Genomic DNA, 13609 nt, shown 5'->3' on the forward strand with positions numbered 1-13609 from the left:
CACTGCGTTGGACACATCATACAAACATTGGCCGTACATTGGATAGTATTAGGGTTGAAATAGTTAGGGAATACATTTTCTATACTATGAAATGAAATGAATATTAAAAATTTGCTCAAATATCAATTCTATAATGTTTAAAATATAGTCAATAATGTTAACAAAGAGTATAATATTATATACTATTTGTTTAAAATTTCTTTTGCCCTTTCTGTGTGGTGAGATGATGCATACGTGCTCTTTTAATAAAATTTATAAATTATCCTATACGTATATCCATAAAATGATTTCCACAGTTTAAAAGGTTTTATAGCACCTCAAAAACAAAGCTCTATTGTGAAATGAAGAATTATATTTTATACAGAGATATTATTGATAAGATTAGTTGTAAAGTATTAATAAAATTATGGCGCAATACGAACTTTTGATCGTAAAAGTAAGATCACAAAATTATTTCGGAGTAGCTTAAACTAGGTCGAAGAATGCATTATGCGAGAATGCGAAAGTTTAAAGTTTCAGCGATTTAATTTTTGCACTAAGTGTTCTGAACAAACAAATTAAGCTTAATTTATTAAGTACAAAATTTTACAGCGAACACGACTCTGCAACTATTAAGTTGTTGGCAGTTCGTTATGCCAAAGATTTTAAGTGGTTATTGGCAGGTTCAACACCCAAAAATAACTAATAATACTTAATTCGCCACTCAATACAGTATAAAATAAAACATCAGATTCATATGTACTTACATAATATTATCATGAACTTATGCTATTCCAAAGTACTGAATTTAGGTTAAAAATGCGTATCTTGTTGGTGGATCGCAAAATCTATCGTTTTGATCTGTATCTTCATTAGTTTAGTATTTTATACAGAGTTGAAATTTCAATCGACTGTTAATTTTTATCGAATAACTGTAATCTTGAGTCTTGACTTACGATTTTAGTAAACAATTTTTTAAATTATGAATGTAAAATATTTATTAATAATTATACAGTATATACTTTTTGGATTAATATAAATGACGAATGTTTTGTTTTTTTTTTTTAAATAAAATAGCGGTTTTTCCTGAGGTTTTTTTATCTATTCATTACAAGAACCAGAACGCGATGGCTATGATCGATTTAAATTTAACACAAAAATGTTCGTTCTTTTATGATCGTAACTTTTGTTTTGTTTAATTATGACGTCACAACGCAAACACCACGTGACTGTTTTTGCGCGATATTTAATAAAATATGTTTTATTTTCTATTACATTGTGGTCTATCGAGAATGCGCATGGCGAAAAGTGGGTGTACTAGTTGCATCTCTACCTACCCCTAGAGGTATGCCTCTACCTACCTACCCCAACTACCTCCCTTGGGTAATTGTATAAAATAAACAGGTGCAATTTATAAAACAGTTTTCCAAAAAGTGTCAAGTAGCGAAATTATTCGATTTTCTTGAGTAAGATTTTGCGTGTTACCGCAGCTTTTACCCTTTATATCCACAAAAAAAGAAATCTAAGTGAAAATAAATTGAATCGGAGTGACAAGGGGCAAGTAAAGATGTGGTGAAATGTAATTTATCATTTCGTAAACTTATTTTTAGCAGAAGATACTGACCTAAATGTAGTGAGACGGAGTTGTAAAAAATGATATATCGGTTACGAGAAACTAAATTATAAAAAATATATTTAATACTTATTCCATCTTATAGAGATTTATATAAATCCTTAGAGAGGAGCCTTTGGTTAATATTTTAATTCGATCTAAAGGTGAATTAAAGTCACGTAGGTCTTCGTTAGGTCAGGTTAGAAAATTACGTAAGTTTATCGATAGTAAATAAAAATTGCAGTCAACGTAACTACCTATTATCCTGCATAAAATTTCAGATCATTTCATATCTCTTAAACCTGATTTATTCCATTCAACAATTATCGATATAAGATTTATTCCCGTCACTATTACATATCCCTTAAGGCTCAGATTGAGCCGCAGCATTTCGTGGGAAACTATTCCAATTATCATAAAACTCGACATACGTGGCAACTAACGTGCGAGTAATGTGCGGAGTTCGCAACTAGTGAGTTGCTTACTGATTCGATAAATAATAGTAATGTGTACACACAAGCATTCACATTAATATTAGCAATTAGAGTTTTTGTGGAGATGTGAAGTTCGATAAGCTGATGACTAATGACTTATCAGACCGATTTTAGTATGACATAACCATAACCAGTCTTATAAAAAATTTGCAAAGCTATGCTTAGTTAAAACACAAATTTACTCGATCGCGCTGTAAGTCAAGCCCGCCATCTGGGCTCTTAATAAGGTTTAAACTAGGAACCGGTGATGTTTTTGACAGCTATTTAAGCAATTCTTAACCACCTCTTAGCGCTAAAACAAGCTTATAAGTAAGACTGAACGTGTCTAAATAATTTCATTCCCAAATGAGATTCTTATAAATATATATGAAATTGATAATTCAGTATTATTTTAAAACATGAGTAAATGTTCTGTTGCTATTTCAAAATATATAAAATAATATATAAAATAAAATATAATATTTTCTTTTGCATTTTTGTTTTATGTTCGAGAAATCTATATACATAAAAATGAATTGCTGTTCGTTAGTCTCGCTAAAACTCGAGAACGGCTGAACGGATTTATCTTATCTTGGTCTTGAATTATTCGTGGAGGTCTAGGGAAGATTTAAAAGGTGAGAAAAATTCGAATAATTGCCGGGAAAATCCTCAAAACAGCATTTTTCTATTTCCCATACAAACGTTTTCTAAATAAAATGGAGAGTCAATTTGTAATTTATTACCGCTGCATAAAGTTCAAATTCGCGGGCGCGTTGGAGGATCTAATATCGCGTTCTGAAACTCAACAAAAGTGAAAGTGAATCGCGAACGCGACAAAATTGCATAGTCTCAAAATACATAGTACATAAATAGTGGTCGGCTTCGAGAAACTCAATTTTAGCTAACTTCAGTTGTTAATATAATATATAACTCAAAGGTGACTGACAGTGATATATCAAGGAACAGCCCAAACCATTGGACGGATCGGGCTAAGACTTTACATGCATAAAGTTACTATGACGTAGGCATCCCCTAAGAAAGGATTTTGATAAATTCTACCCTTAAGGGGATAAAATAGGGGATGAAAGTTTGTATAAATGTTCTTAGATTTTCGACTGATTGAACTGAAATTATAGATTGGGGATAAAATTAGTTTGAACCTATAAGTACCGGGAAAATATGTAGCAAGACTTTTATCAAACAGTGGAATTTTATCCTGGAAAACACCTTCACGCGGGCGAAGTCGCGAGCAAAAGCTAGTATTTAATAAAAGTTTGTGTCAGTTACAGTAAATTGAAATGTTATCAAGGAAACTTGTTAGAAAGTTTGTGCCTGAACTGCCAACGCGAAATTCATTAGAAATTTCTTATAAAAGATTTTCGCCGCCATGGTTGCTTTAAGAAGTGAAATTCCTTTCACAAAAATGATATTTTCAATCAGTTAAGTACTAAGAGCGCTGAAGAAATATATCGTACACATAACTGTATATAAAAAAGGTCATTGTTTAAAGGGCACTCTTGCAATTTTATGATTTTGTCAGGCCTTTAAGAAAAAAGGTCACCGGATATAACGGTCGTCTAAAAACTCCCGCGACCAAAAATGTATTGAGCTCGGCTCATATTATGCAGAGATTAACATGCTATTATTTTTAAAACAAAGAGATTAAACAAGTATACTTAGTTATAGACTGGATATCAAGACCAAATTTGTGCTCCAAAAGTTATTACCAATTGTCTTATTTGAAATGCCCGTGTGACAAGATGTTATAACTTAGATATTGATACAAAATAACATATTTACAGAAAATATGATAATATGCTCATTAAAAACGGTCATCTCACTATATGGAGAATATTAAGTATTTTACATTGGTGTTTTGTTATTTCATAGTAGATTAGTAATCGCATGAGCACATTTTTTTTTGTATGACAATCTTCCCAATGTACGCTCTATATAATATTAGAACCATTGACGTATGTTCTACCGACTTAGAACTCTTTGTTTAACAGAATTGTACTATTAGACAGCATTATCGTGCTATAAAAACCTGCTTAACAAAAACATTAAGATTTTTGAATCCCGAGAGTACAACATCAAACTGTAGACTCCCTTGGGACAAGACATTAAGGGCTTGTTTCAAAATGTTCAAGAAAATGTTATCAGCCCCTGCTAAAAGTCATGAATGAATGCACTCTTTTGTTTATTATTTATTAGGGAGCTTGACTTTTGTATTTGGTCGCCTTTTATACGATGGTTATGGTTTATTCAGGCATTCTAAAATAATATTGAAAATGTTCAATAATTCTGTATCGCAATATCCCTACGTTTCTTTCTATATCACGTCATTTTTGTTCATTTCTTCAACATGTTTCATAATATTTCACGGCGACGCCCATTAGAGTGAGATAAGACCACGAAAAGTAGTCGGCAAAGATTGGTAACGCTATTCCTTTGGTATTGTGGAAGTGTATGTGAAGTAGTAATCACGTATCATCAGGCGACCTAGATGCTTGTATGCCCCCGCTACTATATAAAAGTCCATATCGATGGTTGTAAAGTTATTTATCTGGAGCGAAATGTTTTTATCCGACAATCTGTGTATTTTACTGCATTTTTTAACCGAGTTTAGTCTAGTCGATGACCCTTATAATAATAATTATATCAGCCCTGTATTATATACTGTTTTAGTGCTGGGCAAAGCCTTCCTCTGCTACTGAGAAGAGCGATTAGGCCTTAGTCTACCACGCTGGCCTAGTGCGAATTGGTAGACTTCACACACCCTCAAAATTCCTATAGAGAACTTCTCAGGTTTGTAGATTTCCTCACGATATTTTGCTTCACCGTTAAAGCAAGCGATTATTCACAAAGAATACATACATAATTTTAGAAAAGTCAAAGGTGTGCCCTTGGGATTTGTTCTCGTGGATTTCGTCTCGGCAGTCCGTTCGACAACCAACTAGGCTGTCGCCGACCTTTACAGCCGTCGATATAATGTAATTTACCTTAGCAACTTTCTCGTCTAGTAGCCACTGCAGCGGCGTGTTGGAGGCGTTGGCGAGCGCCGTGAGGGCGGCGCGGTCCCACACCACGTGCTCCCAGTGATCTGTCATGATGGCAGCGCACAGCATCGCCGTCGAACAGCTGCAACAACGGGAGAGTATAGCAGAAAGCAGGGACACGTTGACGAGTTATATAATATTTATTATAAGTTTATCATAACAGTATAACAACTGTCATCACACTGACAAAACCACAGTTAAGGTATAGATGACAGAGCTCGTGGATTTACTGCTTTAGACAACGACGGGAGGCATATGTATTAAAGCCATTATTTACTGAGCATTATGGAGGCTTAACATTGTAGTGTCATGCATGCTATCCTGGTAGAAGATTTTTATCCGCCCAGATACCGACTACGGTACAGAAGCTGCAAAACCCGCCAAAGTTGCTCATTAAAGTTCATAATAGTAAACAAATCTTATGTGCTCGACCAATTTATAATACGTGTAATTTAATTCTGAGAATAGAAATGTTATACATCCGTAAATTGCTTGGTTACATTTATATCGCATCACTAAAGTAATATTAGTAGTATTATGGGAAACGATTGGGACATAATGTGGTTATGTAAGATAGAAGCTGTATTTGGAATAGGATCTTTACTTTCTTATGTTTGATTTAGTACATTATTTTATATGTAACAAAAAATAGTACGAAAAACAAATACTTTTATGAAGTGACGTTCCAACTTGCTTGTAAAATAAAGCAGTTATTCATATTTAAAATATTATTGTTACCTAAAGTGCGTGCGTGGTAAGCTCATTACGCTATCTCTTTTTCACGCACGCAGGGTTATTACCATTAACACTCGGTGACGTCACAGTTTGTTATTTATGTTATTCAACAGTTAGCTATGCCACCATGTTTCAAAGTTTTGGAACTTGTTTATTATTACGTGGATATGAAAATAATTTTTCTACTAGATTTTGGATGACAAACATTATTTATAAAAAAAGGAAATAATTGTCGATTCTTAGGTAGTTGGTTTTAATAAATTAAAACTGTTTTATGATGTGATAACTATTAAATTGCAGGCATACTTAAGAACATAAAGTTTTATTGAACTAAAACTACGTTTTCCCAGCGATGTTTCTCAGTGACTGAAATGAAGCGCTTCGTTCTGTTTGGTTGTTTATGTTTCTACGTCGTTGAATTTTACGTAATTTTATCTCAAGTCGTTGGCCTGAACGTTCCTATATCAGCTTGTTTATCTCATGGAAACACTCTAAGAAAATTGGTACGGCATTAGCATATCTAATTTTGTTTTGATTATAAATAAGGTTGTTATGTAAAATGTATTTCGTGAGTTGAATCTTTTTCGTCTGCCTCAATTTTTTCTAAACATTCCTCCAAACATTACTGTGCCGAGTGCTTTCATTGATGATTACGTTATTTTTTAAATTATCTTTTATATTCTGAAATGATGAGTTTTTTACGTAAAATAGAAAGCATCGAAACATTTCAAAACAGGTTTCCATCCTTGAATATAATTAAAGTACGTCTACATTCTAAATTAGTACTATATCCAGAACTCCGTGGTAGTTGCCATGAGACATAGTTTGTACAAATGCGCGACTACCCGAACCCTACGCTCTGACAAACAGACAAATTCTTTGTCTCCAGGGCCCTTAATTACTGCCATACAAAGGGTACGGCGTGTTTCCACGTAATATTCGTTATACTGTTATATTACAATAAATGTATTCTAATATATTATTCACGTTGTACGGTTGTCAGGTACTTACCTAATGGATACACTTTGTCATTTTCAAGGCCAATTGGTAACGATAGTTTTACTAATATTGGATTCGTAAGTACCAACGGCATGTAGTTCGAGTAATGGCATTGGTAATATTCTAAATAAGTAGACTATGAACATACATAGTAAATAAAATACTGGCTTGAAGCTTCGAAGTAGTGGACAATTACTTCGCCCGTGTGAAAAAGTTTCTACGGTTTTCCCGATACATATTTTTCCAGGATTCGAACCCAGAACCTGAGATTGCAAGCGCGGTACGGCAGTGATGGCGTACAACTATGCCACCAAATTTGTAATATAAACATGCCACATGGATTATTATTGATGTCATCGTTCATTTGATTAGTGATATGATTGTTACTTAATTAAGAATTTAACATATTTGGGTTCATGAAGATAAGTGGCACTTGTTTTCATGGTTGGTTTTGATTGCCAAAGTCCTAATATCCATTCTGTCCTAATCATAATTTCTTTCCGAAAAGTTTACAAACACAACCACCGTTTATCGAATAATATCAAATCGAAATCGGCCTCGAATGTGTTCATTAGTGCTTGTCACTTACCAATAACTACCCTGTATAACGAACATTTCTGCTATAAAAGAAAACAGTTATACTATAATTATTTGTAGGAGTGATAACACTGACATTATAGTAGAAATATGAAAGAAAAAACAATTTCATTCTGACCCTCTTGGGTAAGAAAGGTTACCATGATTAAACGTCCCGAGAGCTTTTACATAATGTCTTTACTAATTGTAATAATTTACTCAACGTAATTTAGCATGAAGGTTAACAACATGAAAAATAAAGGAGTGTCGTAATTTGGAAACCTCTTGTTTGTCTGTCTCCAATCTTTTCATATATAACTTGATTGTTTAAAATTCTATTTATTGAGAGTACGCTGAGGTAGGATAAGGTAATGTTTCAAAATAAATCTGAAATACGAGGGTTGTTTGTAAATCTGTGTGTTGACTCTTGTATGAGCATAACATGCCCGTGCCTTTATCCTCTAAAGGTTTAGTAATTTATACAAACATACCTCACCTAGTTCATATTCGTCTCATGATGTGACAAAAGTGTCTACTGCCACATCCTGCTAAATATGTATTTTTTTTATTCAATTGACAAACTAAATGTTACTTATTGACACGCTTATACTTTATATTTATATATTATATTTTTTTCTATTTGCAAATCGAATATAGAGCCTCACAGTTCATAGCTTAAACACACTGTAACTTGACTAATAAGGATATTATTACTCAATTATGGGTACCTTTTATAAACATTCGTCATACTTTTATTCTCAAAGGAGTAAGCAGTGGTGTTACCTCGACACCCACTTTTTGGCATATATGTTCCGTCCCATGATGTGATAGGATCCGAGCCTTTCACCGTACTGGACACAAATTACAGACTGCGGGTTGTTATTGAGGTAAACCCTATATCATTTCGCCGAAACTTAGAACCTCAGCGGTGTCGTACTGCGCACGCAATCTGCATATTTTACAAACATCGCAATTTATTTCTACACACGCGTGAGAAATTATTACATCATTCGTAGTATGTATGTATTATAATTTGTTTTATATTACACGAATGAATCCTGCTCACGATAAAAAAATATTTTCAAATAAAAAAAACATTCCTTCTTATAGCGTCCTTACAACTATGCCATCTTCATACGAGTGTATATTTTTCGTAGAAGTACTATGTTTCGTAGAAGTTTCTAGTATGTAAGCTATTGATACAAAAATGAATCTAGGAATGATTTGCTAATCAACGCCGTTGTCATTACTCAACGAGAGCTCTCCATAAATAATAACTGACTGGAAAGTATAGTCTAACAAAATAAACATAAAGCAAAACTGTTCTACTTAAGAATTATATTTTGTCCTTTTGGAAGGCTCTGATTTATGCAGGTAACTCCTAGAGCTGAACCTTTACCTTTTGTTAGGATATTGCGCAATCCCGAGTCCCGACACCCAATTTACTGCTCCGTAAACTGGAACCATCCCGCATGTGCCAGGTATTTCTTTGCGCATTTGATATTTTACATTGTTTGCTTTACATTACGGTTTAAAATGAGGTTGCGTTATGAATATCACGCAGAATATTCGTGTCTAGCCAAACAAAAACAAAATTATTAACATCTACCCGATTTGAAATAACTCCAACACGCAATCTCACCATACTAAAATTAATCCTTTGAGAGTTAGTTTGGAAAGAAGTCTAATTGAAAATTCCATTAAGTAAATTAATTTACATCGATACGTGGCAATTTTTGGTTGCCTGCGGTAGATTGCTTCGGGTGAATTAGCACTGACTCATATTATTATTATAGTAACTACGGTGACAATATTGCCATCGTAGCGACTAGCGTATAAAAACTGTGTAGATAACAGCGTAGAGCAGTTTACTACGAACCAACGCAATCTACTACGCCACAAATCTTTTGTTTCCGTAGCATGTGTCGCTACGGTAGAATACTGACTACGCCGTAGACGTGAAGAAATCTAATGTAAAAATTGCTTGTTCATAAAAAATACTAAATTACGACAGTCGTTCTTTATTTGGCACACATAGTTTAGTAGAGCTCGCCCCAAAAACTCTAGTATGGCTGATCTGCTGTTAATACGGCTTGCCAATAATTAAGCTTACCTTTATAGTGGATTGGCAAAGGAAAATAGCACACGGCAGTTTGTTGTCTTTTTAACTATTCAGGGGATGTGGGGGTGTTGTAAAGCGTTACGATGCGTTACATGGGGGGGGGGGAGGCTCTCATAAATCTTCATAAATTGCGTTACGTAATACTTGAACGGCCCCTAGGGCATTATTATATGATTCCAGTTATTTACTAAATGGCTACCATGTGGTTATATTATGGCGATGGACAGACAGTTAGCAATTGTACATTAAGTTGGCAGAACGTGTCGATTTGCCCATTAAATTTGCTATTGTTGTATCTAGGTAATTTGGACGATGCCCTCTAAAGAGTAATAGGCCAGCTCAAAACGTATATTATTTGATCATTCGATGATAGTTACTGTCACATTGGTGACGTAACCACAGCGAGTTGCCTTTACAGGGTTATCCGGAGTCAGGTTATTAGGTCGAGGTCAAAGGTTTTTAATTTTTTTATACTCTTTATATACAGAGAAGTATATAGACGGATTGGTTGAGCAATTTTTAATTTTAATGTTTTAGTAATGACAATGTAGATAATCGTGCACAAATATAATAGATGGTGAGTACCAAGATAGAGTTAGAGAGATTGTATTAATTGGATGACGGGAGGAATAGACGATTAAAACGTGTACTGCAAACTCGATCTACTAGAAAAAGCCAAGAGGGTGATTATAAGCAATCTAAAGTCTGGTAAAGTAGAAGAACATAAACAAGAAATTCGTCGTTAAAGAAAAATATATAAGTATATTCTATTTTAAAATAATAGTAACAAGTATTTAAGCATTAAAATAATTTATTAGAAAATACAATTATATTCCCTCAAATAATTAAAATAATTGCTTCAGCCTCATCGGCCGCCGACGGAGCGTGGCGCCAAAATGTCTCGACTGAGGAGTCATAGATCAAGTTTATTATTCCGCGAGTGTGTCTGCTGTCAGTTTATTACATTTAACCATTTGGTAAGCGCAATTTTTATTTCAGATGGAGTATTAAAGATACTGAGTACGGTTATTGTGTATTTTTCGATTTTCTCGCCATTTAATGTTTTGACATTCTAATAATCACAAGTGATATTGATACTACCATAAACCAAATCATTATATTGTGTTTTCTTCTGAAGTTCTTCGTCAGATTTTTTTCTGTGTTAATTTTCATGGCATAATTGATTATGTATCCAACCTTCTAGATTGCTGCAGAAGAATATTATAGTAGCGTTTTGCGTTGCATTTCGATAATCTCCTTTAATGTGAATCGAATGTGTGCCAGCGTGGAATGGATTACATTCTCGCTCAAACGGATTATCAGCTAACTGGAAAACGGTTTATTAATTAACTGTCCCAATTATATAACAGAATGTCGAGATACTGTCAATAATGGTACTGTCATGCCTAACGTCAGCAGGCTTGCAGTAGCTTGGAATTATTAGTCAATTAATAAAAGCAAACTACACAGATAAACTTTAGAAAAGGCATACTTACTCCCTAAAAATAAGGGAAGGGTGCATTTAAAAAAAAAAACGCAATAATATTTTTACAAATTAAAAAAAAAAGGTTTCATAAGTATAGAATCTCTCATTCTGATTAAACAATATGCTATATAGTATTCTCTGCTTTATCTTTAGTCCAGGAACTGTAAACCTAACGACAAAAAACCGATGCCGCAACCTTAATATCTCTTTGTTAACTAGCGCGGTTGAAAACCGTTCATTTTGATGAACGCCGCGCGCCCAACTAATAAAGCTCGACTGAATCTTTGTGGCTTTCGTGACCTGTGTACGTAACCGGCAGGTTAGGGGTGGCACTATTGATATTTTTTACGTTTAGAGTTTTGATAAAGGAAAGTAATTTGTAGAATATTATTAGGTTAAAGTTAATCAATGTTCAGAAATTCCTGTAATTGCGATCAGACATGAATTTGTTTGCATCTTTGTATTATATTTAATTAGTTATTATATTGTTCAACAACTAATTATTTGCATTGCGCATTGTAGATATTTTATTATTGTTGTTTTTCCTGATACACGCGCTACCAATTTCTTTACTGAAAACTCTTTTCTACTTTGGTAGCCCTGTTACTAACCGTGTTTACTTCGAAATTCGGCGAAAAGGGACTGGAAAGAGTTATTTAACTACGGCCATAAGTTCCGAAGGGTTTATAGCGTTAAAATTACAAAGGCAAAGGAAATTGAACATAGTTCCTGTATTTGCAACCCTTTGACGCTTCTGTACAGTTTATTTCTTTTTTTACAAATTTATTTTTGCTATTCAGGTTTCCTGAATGATTTAAAAAATAGATTTTTGGCAGTCGCCGTGACCATGTCTCGTAGGTATTTTCTAAGTGACTAAAGGGTTTAAAATGTTTCTTATTCTTCACTTTACCTCAATATATAAAAATAAACCTTTATAGACAAAGTTTCGGTGACACAAATCAATCCTAACTAATTTACTAGCCAACAATGTTTAATCAAAACGGTTTAGTTGGAACATTATTTCCTTTACAAACATAATGACAACTAAGACAGAGATCTACGGCTGGCAAGTCTTGTTAGCTCATAATACCCTCGTGACAGTCCAGACGCTCGTTCGCGCAAATGCTACAAGATTACTTGGGTCTGTCTGGTATGTAGTTACTATTTCATTTATAGTTACCGTAATAACTTTCTTATCATGTTTAGACACAAGGAGAACAATATGTAAAGTATAAAATAATGATAATTATGGGTAGGGATATAAAAATTGGGTTAAACATTTGTAGGGATAGCAGCCATACACAACGTGTGAAATCCGCCATAGTGACCCACGTAAGTGTGTCGCGTTCTGCCGGATCAGCCATTTGTATATACTGTTTCAAACAGGCCGACATAGTTATGGTTACTAGGAAAGAAAAATCATTCTTTGTCATTCGAGACTCTATCTAGACTTCGCTTTGCTTACCATCAAGAGTAGAAGGATCAATTGCCGCCCACGTTTAGAAAAACGATAAGGTATTATGTTATGTTAGTGTTATGTTAGTATGATCGTTTCCTTGTTTTTTAAATACATCAATCTGATCGTCATACCATGGTTGACATTTTAAAAAGTTCTCAAAAAAAGCTTTAACTCTACTACAAACTTATTTTCATCCCAAGAATGAGCTGCTAACGAAACCTAGTACTCAATAATTATTTCAAATAATACCACTATATCTCGTGAGTCCATAATAATATATTTCAAGCTTATCTACAAAATAATAAACGGCTTCTTTTACAATTCTCTTATCGGACGAAGGGCGGAGATTTCACGTTATTTCGTTACATTGCAGCATTTTGGATAATAAAATTAAATATTACATCGAAACGGCAACGAGTGGAACACGTAAAAGCGCTTTGTTTCACGCTGAGAATACCTTGGCCTTAAAAAATAGGTTTCTCGGGTAAGTAAAACCTAAATTTTATGTTGCTTTTTACTTTGTGTACATAATGGAATGCTGTTTGTGAACGACAACCGCCCCTTCCTTCCTTCCAAAAGTAGGTTGCTTTGTATCATCGGTTCATCGGACTTTATTTGATGTCCTTAATTATTATATTAACAGATATTACCGCAGCGTATGTTATGGCTAGCTTTGCTTTTATTACCATGGCATAAAGTTACTTTTACTATACTTATAGCTCGGACAGATTTTTCAAACGTTATATATGTCTGTTTTCAATGATTGGAAAACCAACTTTAAATGTATTGCGCGATAACAATTCATCACCAGTTCTAAACAACTGGCCTACATCCAAGGCGACGTAGTGTGGCCGCATCTATTCTTAAAGTTAACCCTCGCGTTCGTGTCGAGGCAATAGTTAAGTAATTAGTTACACTTAGTTAAGCCATTGCGAGTGAACATGCTAATTCGGAATACGACGCTCGGTAATCAATTTTCCAAATGTAGATAATTTTCTCAAATATGTATAGAATATACTGTAGTCATAATATATACAAAACTTTCTAGTGAAGGGGCTTGATTTGGTCAATATTCGCCATTGTTTCTAAGCAGTCTAAATCTCTTTATT

At 34.0% G+C, this 13609-nt stretch overlaps 1 protein-coding gene across 1 annotated transcript in view; it reads right to left on the reverse strand.

The window, feature by feature from the left end:
• The window catches only part of LOC115454314, a 48883-nt gene that overhangs the window by 15548 nt on the left and 19726 nt on the right, over positions 1–13609 (reverse strand). The window contains exon 3 of the mRNA XM_037437851.1: positions 5067–5205. Coding sequence (XP_037293748.1) covers positions 5067–5205 — 139 coding nt within the window. The remainder of the gene's footprint in view (positions 1–5066; positions 5206–13609) is intronic.

Source organism: Manduca sexta, chromosome 12 (genome assembly GCF_014839805.1).
Source record: "Manduca sexta isolate Smith_Timp_Sample1 chromosome 12, JHU_Msex_v1.0, whole genome shotgun sequence".
Classification (NCBI taxonomy): domain Eukaryota; kingdom Metazoa; phylum Arthropoda; class Insecta; order Lepidoptera; family Sphingidae; genus Manduca; species Manduca sexta.